The sequence below is a fragment of the Clytia hemisphaerica genome, unplaced genomic scaffold (genome assembly GCF_902728285.1).
Source record: "Clytia hemisphaerica strain Z4C2 unplaced genomic scaffold, Clytia hemisphaerica genome assembly, whole genome shotgun sequence".
NCBI lineage: Eukaryota > Metazoa > Cnidaria > Hydrozoa > Leptothecata > Clytiidae > Clytia > Clytia hemisphaerica.
Window position 1 is genome coordinate 40,019 of NW_027103908.1, and position 12,906 is coordinate 52,924.

General features: G+C 40.7%; 1 protein-coding gene across 1 annotated transcript; it reads right to left on the reverse strand.

Annotated features, from left to right (window-relative positions):
* Positions 1–6,404: 6,404 nt before the first annotated feature.
* On the reverse strand, positions 6,405–9,443 carry LOC136809164 (large ribosomal subunit protein uL10-like; the record flags this gene model as incomplete). Its single annotated transcript, XM_067065683.1, has 4 exons — positions 6,405–6,592; positions 7,011–7,151; positions 8,868–9,020; positions 9,176–9,443. Coding segments are annotated over 4 exons (709 nt in total), but the record flags the coding sequence as incomplete, so codon positions are not given.
* Positions 9,444–12,906: the final 3,463 nt, after the last annotated feature.

Below are 12,906 nucleotides of genomic sequence, written 5' to 3' on the forward strand. Positions count from 1 at the left end.
CAGTCAGCAGTCAGTCAGTGTCAGCAGTTTCAGTTCAGTTAGCTCATTTCAGTCAGTCAGTGTCAAAGGGAGCTTCAGTCAGTCAGTTTGTCAGTGTCAGTCAGATCAGTCATAGTCATAAGAGTCAGTCATATTCAGTCAGTCAGTCCATCAGTCAGTGCAGTTAGTCAGTCTCAGTCAGTACTCAGTAGTCAGTCAGTCAGGTCAGTCAGGGTCAGTCAGTAGGGTCAGTCAAACTCAGTCAGTCAGTCATTCAGTTCAGTCAGTCAGTTACAGTAGTTGTCAGTACTATTCTGCAGTTTCAGGGAGTCAGTCAGTCAGTCAGTCAGTCAGTCAGTCAGTATAGTCACAGTCAGTCAGTCACAGTCAGTCAGTCAGTCTCACAGTCAGTAGTCAGTCAGTCAGTCTCAGAGTCATGGTCAGTCAGTCAGTCAGTCAAGTCAGTCAGTCAGTCAGTCAGTCAGTCAGTAGTCAGAGTCAGTCAGTCAAGTCAAAAGTCAGTCACATTCAGTCAGTAAGTCGTCAGAAGTCTAAGGTCAGTCAGTCAGTCATCAGTCAGTGTCAGTCAGCAGTAGTCAGTCAGTCAGTCAGTCAGTCAGTCAGTCAGTCAGTCAGTCCAGTCAGTCAGTCAGTCAGTCAGTGTCAGTCAGCTTCAGTCAGTCCAGTTGTCAGTCAGTCATCAGTCAGTAGTCAGTCAGTCAGTGTCAGTCAGTCAGTCAGTCCAGTTCAGTCAGTCAGTCAGTCAGTCAGTCAGTCAGTCAGTCAGTCAGTCACAGTCAGTCAGTCAGTCAGTCAAGTCAGTCGTCAGTCAGAGTCAGTCAAGTCACAGTAGTCAGCAGTCAGTCAGTCAGTCAGTCAGTCAGTCAGTCAGTCAGTCAGTCAGTCAGTCAGTCAGTCAGTCAGTCAGTCAGTCAGTCAGTCAGTCAGTCAGTTTCAGTCAGTCAGTCAGTCAGTCAGTCAGTCAGTCAGTCAGTCAGTCAGTCAGTCAGTCATCAGTCAGTCAGTCAGTCAGTCAGTCAGTCAGTTCAGTCAGTCAGTCAGTCAGTCAGTCAGTCAGTCAGTCAGTCAGTCAGTGCAAGTCAGTTCAGTCAGTCAGTCAAGTCAGTCAGTCAGTCAGTCAGTCAGTCAGTCAGTCAGTCAGTCAGTCAGTCATCAGTCAGTCAGTCGTCAGTCAGTCAGTCAGTCAGTCAGTCAGTCAGTCAGTCGTCAGTCAGTCAGTCAGTCAGTCAGTCAGTCAGTCAGTCAGTCAGTCAGTTCAGTCAGTCAGTCAGTCAGTCAGTCAGTCAGTCAGTCAGTCAGTCAGTCAGTCAGTCAGTCAGGTAGTCAGTCAGTCAGTCAGTCAGTCAGTCAGTCAGTCAGTCAGTCAGGTCAGTCAGTTCGTCAGTTCAGTCAGTCAGTCAGTCAGTCAGTCAGTCAGTCAGTCAGTCAGTCAGTCAGTCAGTCAGTCAGTCAGTCAGTCAGTCAGTCAGTCAGTCAGTCAGTCAGTCAGTCAGTCAGTCAGTCAGTCAGTCAGTCAGTCAGTCAGTCAGTCAGTCAGTCAGTCAGTCAGTCAGTCAGTCAGTCAGTCAGTCAGTCAGTCAGTCAGTCAGTCAGTCAGTCAGTCAGTCAGTCAGTCAGTCAGTCAGTCAGTCAGTCAGTCAGTCAGTCAGTCAGTCAGTCAGTCAGTCAGTCAGTCAGTCAGTCAGTCAGTCAGTCAGTCAGTCAGTCAGTCAGTCAGTCAGTCAGTCAGTCAGTCAGTCAGTCAGTCAGTCAGTCAGTCAGTCAGTCAGTCAGTCAGTCAGTCAGTCAGTCAGTCAGTCAGTCAGTCAGTCAGTCAGTCAGTCAGTCAGTCAGTCAGTCAGTCAGTCAGTCAGTCAGTCAGTCAGTCAGTCAGTCAGTCAGTCAGTCAGTCAGTCAGTCAGTCAGTCAGTCAGTCAGTCAGTCAGTCAGTCAGTCAGTCAGTCAGTCAGTCAGTCAGTCAGTCAGTCAGTCAGTCAGTCAGTCAGTCAGTCAGTCAGTCAGTCAGTCAGTCAGTCAGTCAGTCAGTCAGTCAGTCAGTCAGTCAGTCAGTCAGTCAGTCAGTCAGTCAGTCAGTCAGTCAGTCAGTCAGTCAGTCAGTCAGTCAGTCAGTCAGTCAGTCAGTCAGTCAGTCAGTCAGTCAGTCAGTCAGTCAGTCAGTCAGTCAGTCAGTCAGTCAGTCAGTCAGTCAGTCAGTCAGTCAGTCAGTCAGTCAGTCAGTCAGTCAGTCAGTCAGTCAGTCAGTCAGTCAGTCAGTCAGTCAGTCAGTCAGTCAGTCAGTCAGTCAGTCAGTCAGTCAGTCAGTCAGTCAGTCAGTCAGTCAGTCAGTCAGTCAGTCAGTCAGTCAGTCAGTCAGTCAGTCAGTCAGTCAGTCAGTCAGTCAGTCAGTCAGTCAGTCAGTCAGTCAGTCAGTCAGTCAGTCAGTCAGTCAGTCAGTCAGTCAGTCAGTCAGTCAGTCAGTCAGTCAGTCAGTCAGTCAGTCAGTCAGTCAGTCAGTCAGTCAGTCAGTCAGTCAGTCAGTCAGTCAGTCAGTCAGTCAGTCAGTCAGTCAGTCAGTCAGTCAGTCAGTCAGTCAGTCAGTCAGTCAGTCAGTCAGTCAGTCAGTCAGTCAGTCAGTCAGTCAGTCAGTCAGTCAGTCAGTCAGTCAGTCAGTCAGTCAGTCAGTCAGTCAGTCAGTCAGTCAGTCAGTCAGTCAGTCAGTCAGTCAGTCAGTCAGTCAGTCAGTCAGTCAGTCAGTCAGTCAGTCAGTCAGTCAGTCAGTCAGTCAGTCAGTCAGTCAGTCAGTCAGTCAGTCAGTCAGTCAGTCAGTCAGTCAGTCAGTCAGTCAGTCAGTCAGTCAGTCAGTCAGTCAGTCAGTCAGTCAGTCAGTCAGTCAGTCAGTCAGTCAGTCAGTCAGTCAGTCAGTCAGTCAGTCAGTCAGTCAGTCAGTCAGTCAGTCAGTCAGTCAGTCAGTCAGTCAGTCAGTCAGTCAGTCAGTCAGTCAGTCAGTCAGTCAGTCAGTCAGTCAGTCAGTCAGTCAGTCAGTCAGTCAGTCAGTCAGTCAGTCAGTCAGTCAGTCAGTCAGTCAGTCAGTCAGTCAGTCAGTCAGTCAGTCAGTCAGTCAGTCAGTCAGTCAGTCAGTCAGTCAGTCAGTCAGTCAGTCAGTCAGTCAGTCAGTCAGTCAGTCAGTCAGTCAGTCAGTCAGTCAGTCAGTCAGTCAGTCAGTCAGTCAGTCAGTCAGTCAGTCAGTCAGTCAGTCAGTCAGTCAGTCAGTCAGTCAGTCAGTCAGTCAGTCAGTCAGTCAGTCAGTCAGTCAGTCAGTCAGTCAGTCAGTCAGTCAGTCAGTCAGTCAGTCAGTCAGTCAGTCAGTCAGTCAGTCAGTCAGTCAGTCAGTCAGTCAGTCAGTCAGTCAGTCAGTCAGTCAGTCAGTCAGTCAGTCAGTCAGTCAGTCAGTCAGTCAGTCAGTCAGTCAGTCAGTCAGTCAGTCAGTCAGTCAGTCAGTCAGTCAGTCAGTCAGTCAGTCAGTCAGTCAGTCAGTCAGTCAGTCAGTCAGTCAGTCAGTCAGTCAGTCAGTCAGTCAGTCAGTCAGTCAGTCAGTCAGTCAGTCAGTCAGTCAGTCTCACAGATGCATTAACGATTAATTGCTCTCTTTGAGGGCGTGCCAAATAAGAAAAAATAACCCATCGTGCGATTAATGCATTAAAGATTAAAACATTAAAAAATAATCAGGAATAATTGATTGATTTATTAGACCTTTTTTCAAAGAGGCCACCCTGTTGAATAATTATGTAGTCCAGCAGAAAAACAATGATAAAACCATGCATATAATTATTACAATATGCACGATACAGTAATTATGCATGGCTCTACCATTGTTTTTATGGCTGGACTACATAATTATTCAACAGGACGTCCTCTTTGAAAAAAGGTCTATTAAATCAATCAATTATTCCTGATTATTTTTTAATGTTTTAATCTTTAATGCATTAATCGCACGATGGGTTATTTTTTCTTATTTGGCACGCCCTCAAAGAGAGCAATTAATCGTTAATTGCATCCTGTAGAGAGCAATTAATCGTTAATCACACTCTTCAATGCTGCGCCAATGTTTACAAAAATGATTTTAATGTTTTTTCTTACATTTTTTTTGCATCGAACTTTTTAATTGCATTCGAAATTCATTTTGTGAGAAAGAAAATCAATAAACAACAACAAAAGAAAGACACAGAGAGAAGAGAAAAATATAAAACTCTCAGTGTAATTTCTGTAATTTACTTTCCTAACTGGGAAAAAGTAGTGGAAGCCATTGTGCGATTAGCTCGTAATCACATAATAACTCGTACAATTCGAAAATTGCACTCGTGATTTTTTTGTTTCGAATTTTCCTCGTCCTTTCGGACTCGGAAAATTAATAACAAAAAAATCACTCGTGCAATTATATTCGAATTGCACTCGTTATCATGTGATTACATATACTAATGCTTTATAAGTGCTTGACATGATCTTTATGTGGGGGCATTTAGTGAAAGCTATGACTAGTAACAATTATATTTAACGACGCTAGAACGGCATTACAATGACTTCTTCAGTTTTTGACGTCACGGAACTTCTTTCGCGTATCCGTGGCAGTCTTTGTTGAGACCTGATAGAGCCAGAGTTTGGAGTCCATTTATTTCACCGCTACGACATTGGAAAGAGACCGAAAAATTCAGAGTTGGCAGAACATTTCCATCGCGACCACTCCTTTGCTGACCTTGAGGTGATGATCCTAGGAAGTGACTTTTCATCCTCCGCAGAAAGAGAACTTGACATGATCTTTATGTGGGGGCATTTAGTGAAAGCTATGACTAGTAACAATTATATTTAACGACGCTAGAACGGCATTACAATGACTTCTTCAGTTTTTGACGTCACGGAACTTCTTTCGCGTATCCGTGGCAGTCTTTGTTGAGACCTGATAGAGCCAGAGTTTGGAGTCCATTTATTTCACCGCTACGACATTGGAAGATAAATGGATGTGCAGACTCCAAACTCTGGCTCCATCAGGTCTCAACAAAGACTGCCACGGACAAGGGGGTAAATCACAAATCACTTGAAAAAAGGTGTACGATACTTTTTGACTTTTATTTGATTTTTTGACTTTTTTTTTGACTTTTTTCAAACTTTCATTTTGACTTTTTCCGACAAAAACGCCCACCGTCTTCGGGCGCCTAATATTTTCCGCCCATTCGCCCATTCAAGAAACTTTTTAACTTTTTCAAGACTTTTTTCTAAGAATTTTTGACTTTTTGACTTTTCGTAGAGGTGTACGATAATTTTTCGAGTGATTTACCCCTCGACGGGGATGCTGCGCTGGTCCAGGGTACCTTTTTTAACCTCCACGAGTCCCAGGTAGGGTCGCAAAAACACCAAAATAGAAAAATCAGTCCCTCGTAGGGTGCCTTTTTTTGGAAAATTTGGGAAAAAAGTAGAAAATTTTGGAATTTCAGTCCCATTCAGGGTCACTTTTTTCGCTAATTTTGAGTCCCACGTAGGGTCCATTTTTCGAACCTCAGCGGAACACCCCTGTCGGTCGACAAGGGTAGTACTCCCGAATGAACACCCATGCTGGATGAAAATGATGTTGGACATTGCGACGAAACGATTTTAAAGAGATCCAACAACTTTCCAAAATTCATCGAACATTTCAATTTCAATGTTGGAATCGTTTACCTCGGCCTTAAGTAATATTTTTCACTTTTAAGGCAATTTTTATTCGAAAATTCTCTTTTTTATCCAACAATGGGCTATACCAGAAAAAATCCGTTCATGGGGGGTGGAGGATATATTATTTTTTTCATGAATTACCCCTGGACATTTTGATTTTTAACCCCCTGGACAAACATCAAATTACCCCTGGACATTGGATTTACCCATTGGACAATTCATCCTCCACCCTCATGAACGGATTTTTTCTGGAAGAGCCCAATTCGCGAAAGTAAATGTCGCAAATTTCGTGATTTTCGACCTCGCGAAAGTTTGCACGCCTAAAGTACTGTAGGACCATGTTCATGGTAGGACGAATAACAAGAGGTGCTTTTCAAGAGCCCGTACATGTTTTTCATAAGCATTGCACTTATAAGCATATGGCAAAGCATTGCTTGAACCTACAAAAAATATTTTTTTTCCTGATTTTGGCTGGAATTTACGTATTTTCAGTATTTCCCTAAATTTATGCTTTAGATTTAAGCATCCCCTCAAGCATTTTTCAGCCTTATTAAGCATCTCTGAGCCTGTTTCCGGCTTTTTGTTTGCTTATAAAAAAAAAAAACATGTAGGAGGAAGAAAACCTTTCAGGGTAAAAAACAGTTTCCCCGGAAAAAAAATTAAATTTCGATGTCGCACTGTGAGTTCAGATGGGGATACATAAGTCAACAAAAAAGGGACGATTTCACAAGTAACAGATTCTATCTGTAAGATGATATTTCTTCTAATCAAACAATCCGAATCCCATGTCATCGTCTGACTCTTCGCTTTCCTCTTTAGCTGCCTCCTTCTTTTCTTCCGTTGCAGCTTCTGGTGCGGCCGCAGTGACTGCAGCAGCAAACTTACTTGGATCAGCCAAGTATTCCTTGATCTGTAAAAATAAATAAATAAATAAATTAACGAATTTTCAGTTTTCAAGCTCATAGAATGCGGAATGGAATAAACTGATCACGCAACAACCAAATTGAATTTGAAAACGAGAAGTGCGAAAATCATTATGAATCATGATCCAATACAAGCGAACAAAGTCGATATTTTGAAAGAGAGACAGGCTCCTGAGGTTAATAATCCATTTATAGCCCTGCAAAAATAAAGTAATAAAAGTGATTGACATTTTAATTATGTCAATTTCATAACTGGTCACTATGGAGAAATATTGACCGGCCACGTGACATTAATCATCCAATCAGTTTTCTTAAAAATGATTGACAGTTGTATTGCAGGGCTATAATACAAATTATTAAATCAACGTAAGTCAAAAGCTCTGTGTAGTATTATCACGGACTTACCGTTGCGATTTGCGGAATATCTATATCAGCTTCAAGACAAACGGCAGCGACGTTCTTGAAACCATTAACAATCGAGTGTGGTACAGAGGCAGTTGTTGGGTACCCAATCGCCAAAGAAACTGCAGCGATGTTTGAGATTCCCTGTTGAAAATAGGACATGTGTTATTTAATTTCTTCCAATTTTGAGACCAAAACGAAATTTCTGTTCCCAAGCGGACTTAAAGGCAATAGCGCTATACTTATAGTAGGGGTCGGATTTGATGGTACTTCCATGGTATACTTTGAAATACATGCTGATGTCAGCCCGAAAGCTGATTGGTTTAACCGACAGTTATACGCGGTTTAAGAGTATAGCTAAAACTTTGTTTTGTTTTCAACAGTAAACGAAAGTGAATGAAGACAAAATGTAAACAAAAAGATTGCAAAGAAGTTTTCGAATATATTCACAATAGAATGTCTTCATTTAAAAATAGAAACACTCGATTTCATTCAAAAGAAAAAGACATTCTTTTTTTCTTTCAGTTTTATGTAAGTCTTTTTGTGTTGTTGTTGAACATTATAGTAAATTATATTCACTTTTTTGAATATATTTTTTGGAATAAAGTCACTTTTGATTTTTGTTATGATCCAGCACTCCTAAATACTCCTCCGTATGGATGTTTGTGCCAATGCTAGATCAGCATTTAATAAATATACCATGCGTCGTTCCCTTTAATGGAAATATTCGACCTAACAACGTCATATGAATGATTTCAGGTCTTTTGCAATGCTGCAAGACATATCTGGTACACGTTTTTTTTAAGAAACACTTTTAAGAAACATATACTGAGGCTGAGAAAAATAACATTCTTTAATTCGTTTTTTTAAGAATCTTCCAATCAAAAGAAACATTTAAGGCTCAAAAGGCTGATTTCTTAGGAAACATCGAGGCTGCTTGGTGAAACTAGTTTCTTGAAAAAAAAAAAAAGAAAAAAAAAGTGCATTCTTTTAAGGTCTTGGGTCACTCAGAGGAATTTAAAGAGATGGAAAAACAGCTTCTTGAAAACAATGGAAAAACGGCTCGTCATATACCAGGTCTCTTGCCCTTAAGGGAGTTTATGTCGAGTAAATAGGTTTCTTTTGTTGTCGCTATAAAAAATCTGCATAATTAGCGTGTTGTGACAAAATTCTTTTGTTTCAAGCCTGATTATGCGCAAACTTTTAGGGCTTATATTTTGGGTACACCTCTCCTATACGAAAAGGTACCTATATCTTCTTGCTCAGTATTTCCTAGCGATTCTACTGATATAACCTCATCATGACCGCACCATAATATGGAAAGCTAGAGCTCGAGAAAATTATAACTTCATCTTGATTTTACTCGACTTCTGACAGTTTTACAAGCACCAATTTAATATCATTGCGTTAAGAATTTCTTTTGCTATACATTGGTAGAAATATTGCTCCTTATTCTTAAAAATTGAACTAGTAATCGGCAAAAAAGGAAAAACAAATTTTCATTTTTATCGTCAAATCATGTAGAAACCGTCTTTGTATGGCGAGCCGTCTTTTCTGGACTTTCATTTAATGACCTAATCAACGTTTTTACAATGGAATTTTCAATAGAAGTGATCGTTGAACTTTGAGTAATCGGAAAAGCTGTTTTTCCATCTCTTAACATTCCTCTGGGTCACTTTTTTTTATCAAAAAGAAACATTTGAAAACTTAAAATCCGTTTCCGAAACGAAATTTCACAAAATTCATTCTTTATTTCTCTGATGCAGGTGGACAAAGTTGAGCAAATGAACTAAAGTTGCCATAGACCTCTGAATGAAATTGGCAAAACATAACATCAACAAAGACAATAAAGATACTTACAGAGCAGAAAGTCTTGACAATATCATCATCAGTGATGTCAAGAACAGCAGGACTGAAGATGCTTCCATCATCATAAACAGCATTGATAATCAAACCATAATGAAATGGTCGAATTTTCAACATCTGAAGTAATGCAGCTTCAGAAGCACCAACCTAGATGCGAAAGAAAATATTCAGATAACGGTGCAATACAAGGAAGAATGGTTACAGAAAGCTACGTAGGATAGTCAAAGATTTATTGACAAAATAACTTTGACCTTTGGGTGCTACACTGTAAAGGAAATGCCTCAAGTAAGAAGCTTACACACCTTGTCTTCCTTGTGAATCAAGTGAATTTCACTGAGGATTTCAATCGTTCCTTTGGCAATCTTGGTTGGAATAGCCAAAGCTTGGAAGAAAGATGTCTTTTCTGGACCTTGTCCAGTGTTACCTGGCTGGACAAAGACATCCAATGGAGCGATGGCTCCAGCTTTGGCAGGGGCTTCTTTCTTGTTGCTGAGCAAGATATCTCTGATTTCAGTCAAGTCTTCTGATGTGAAGACAAAACCAATGTTTCCAACAATCTGGGGTAAGAGCCTGAAAAAAAGAAAGAAAGCTTTTAGTTTGAATCGGAATCTTCGAGATGCAAATTATGACGCCACTGGACTCAAAACTCCATCTTTTTTCAAAAAAGGATTTGGAGTTAAAATAAACTCGAATTTGAAAATCATTTTGCAAGTCTTTTGAAGATATCACCAGTTGGTACTAATCGATAAATTCGATTATTGTAAATTCGATTATTGAAGTAATCGATAATGCTCAAAGTAATCAAACGACCACTTATTTTGTTTGAAGTTGTTCAATTGACACCGTCTGGGTTAACTCGAAAGTCCCATTTACCAACCTCAAAGGCAAACCCCTTTTGTTTGTCTCCTAGAAAATTTTAGGACCCTGCCGACGCACCAGACTTAACGAACGCCGAACATGAGAATTTTTTTACACCAGACTCAGCTGGACTTAAGGAAGTCGGATGTCTATGGAAGCTTACATATCTAAACCTAGGTTTACGCATAAGAAACTTAGGTTTACAAAATAGTTTCAACTGAAACTCCCGCCCTTTAACACCCTTTGATGTAGGTTGTTTTAAAGTATAGTAAAAAAATCTCTTGACAATAGTAAATCCCAGACACAAATAATAATATGCAAAATCCATCATCAACTCAACGGAAAAAACTCTTCTCTATTGCTCATTGCGACATTTTAAATTTTCCGGGGGTTTTGTTGTTTGGAATTGCTTAGGTCAGGGTTGCTAATAACGGCCTGTCACTGTGCTGGGTGCATGATCAGCGCCTTGGGCCCCGCAGGGTTGCTAGTAACGGCTCGAATTTCAGTCAGGTTAAAAAAGGGGCAATTTTACCAATATTATAATCACATCACCCCTGTCTTTTAGATTATATCATAATTTCTCCCAGATAATTTGAAAAAAATACATTCATCTCCTGCTTTCTTTCTAGGTAACTTCGTGATGCGTGATATCTCACGTGCGCTGTTCAAAATGGCAGATCATTTATTTCCTTATTTACTAGTCCTTTAGTCTATAAAATGTCTTAAATCAGCGTTGTGGTTTCCAGCTATGGAATTTTTTTACTCAGTTTCAATTGGCTGAAAGAAGTTAACAAAAAAAAACTGCTGATTGGCTTAACGAAATTTTGATTGACAGATTTACCAACCTAGGTTTGCAGTTTACACATTAACTTAGGTTTGCAGGGCTGCAAACCAAGGTTTGGAGCTGTAAACATAGGTTTAGAGACTGCAAACCTAAGTTTACTGGCTTCCATAGATGTCATAGATGGAGAAGGATATTTTTTCCCACCAGACAATCAAAACACCGGACATGACCAGTCTGGTGCGTCTGGTGTTTCTTAATTTTTTGTTTCATAAATGTCCGTGTTCAAAATCCCCTGTATGCAACACCGGAATTAGGGGCCGTTGACAAACGACTTTCCTTTTTTTAACGGCCTGAGGCTGTCACAAGTGTTACGCGTAAGCCAAATCGCGTATTACGAACAACCTCTAAATTGCCAAGTACAGGAGAAAAAAAATTGAAATTCAAAATGGCGGCCAAGCCCACGATGATAACTATCAAAAATCTTCGTTTTTCATTCAGCTATTGCAGCTCAATAAATCAATGAAATAATTTGAAATAAAAAGTAAACAAACCTTGAACCTTTCATGAATCCAAATAAATTAAAGTATTCATCTAAAGTGAAGATTACATTTCAAAATAAAACGATTTCCAAACCAACCTAAAGTCAGTGTCTGCCAACTAAAAGCTTCTCTGCGGGGTCACTGACAAGGAGTTACGACTTCAGACTTTAGATTCCAATTCTTGTATAGGCTGCAACTACACTGCCAAATGATCTGTATTACAAAGACTTCCAATTGGGTCCATAAGTTAAGAAAATGAGATTATCTTATAGCACGGGGGTTCTGTTTTTAAAAACAAACTTCAAAATAAAATTGTTAATGAGCTTGTTACTTAAAATATCACTTACTTACATAATTTATGAATGATATAACACCCTTTTCTTAAATAAATGGCCTCTTAAAGTCTTATGTTTGCCGCAAGAAGGAAGAAAAATTTAATTAGACCCCCGGTTTTTTTCTCGTTTTCTAGCCATTTCCCGCGTGTTAGTGTAGACACAACTTTAATCCGGGGAAATGAAGCGTTTTCATTGGTCTAAAATCACGGATGGTCACGTGACCAGAATTCCTATCCAGGGAAATGCCGTGGCCGCAATGTTTTGCTTTAGTGAGATTGACCATTTGGTTGTTTAGATTTGAGCGGGCGGAATTTCTGTACAAACCAAAATATGGCTTTGTTGGAATACCGGTTGAAACACTTGTGCTGTTAAGGTTCAGACCCCCTCCCCCTACGTCTTAGCGGCCAAAAAGATTCTTCATAAGTAAATACTTTCACTGGTCCATGGCCGCCATGTTCTTTCGATTCGTAATCCTCAGTTCTTTCGATTCGTAATCCTCAAAGTTCTTCTTTTCGCACGGAATAAACATGTGGTTTTGAGCTGTGACCTTTTAATTTTGAAACTCCAAGCCCCGCAGCAAGTCAGGGCAGGATAGGCAGGATGGGTGGAACAAGGAGTCAACAAGGCGGAAAGATCTAGTTTCAATCACCAATTCCGCCCTTCTCCTCTTTTTCTCCATTTCCTATCTCTGACTCTGGTTTTTCTGATTTCTGGACTTAGTTTTTTCTGAATTTGACTATTTGAAGCTATTTTGCTAATTCTGAAACTATACTCCCACACCTCGGTTCGAACCACCAAATGCAAGCAACCTTGGTTTCCAAACCCGACGCCTTACCACTTGAGCTATCGTCGCACATCAACATCCGGCAATTAATAACATATTATACCAAACTGGCCAAAGACGGGGGTAATGTTATTATAATATGGGTAAAAGTACCCCTTTTTAAACCTGACTGAAATTCGAGCCGTTACTAGCAACCCTGCGGGGCCAAAGGCGCCGAGTATGCACCCGGCACAGTGACAAGCCGTTACTAGCAACCCTGACCCTAACTGATAATCGAATCTTGACCCCCGGAATATTACCACGGACTAGAAAGAACGAAAAAAATTGAAGGGGCGGAATTGCTGATTGAAACCAGTTTTCACCCAACAAGGCAGAGGGAAGAATTACCAACTTTCATCACGTGACCAGTCATTTTTCTCGTCGAAACATTTAATTGATGATTGGAAATAAGGTGAATGTCGTGTGGTTGCTTTGGTCTTAGCCTTTCTTCACCATGTTTCTACTTTGTGGACTGATGAAATTTTTAAGTGAGACTTTCCCTTTTTTTAAAACTTTTTCAACGGCATTGCAGTGGACCCCCCCTTATGGCCAGAAGCCGTTAAAAAAAAGAAAATTGTTTGTCGACGGCCCCTTATTGCGTCCAGTGTAGCGAAAGGATACTTTTTGCCACCGGACAGTTCGGTGCGTCGACAGGGTCCTAAAATTATACACGCCAGAATCTCCCACTCATTAT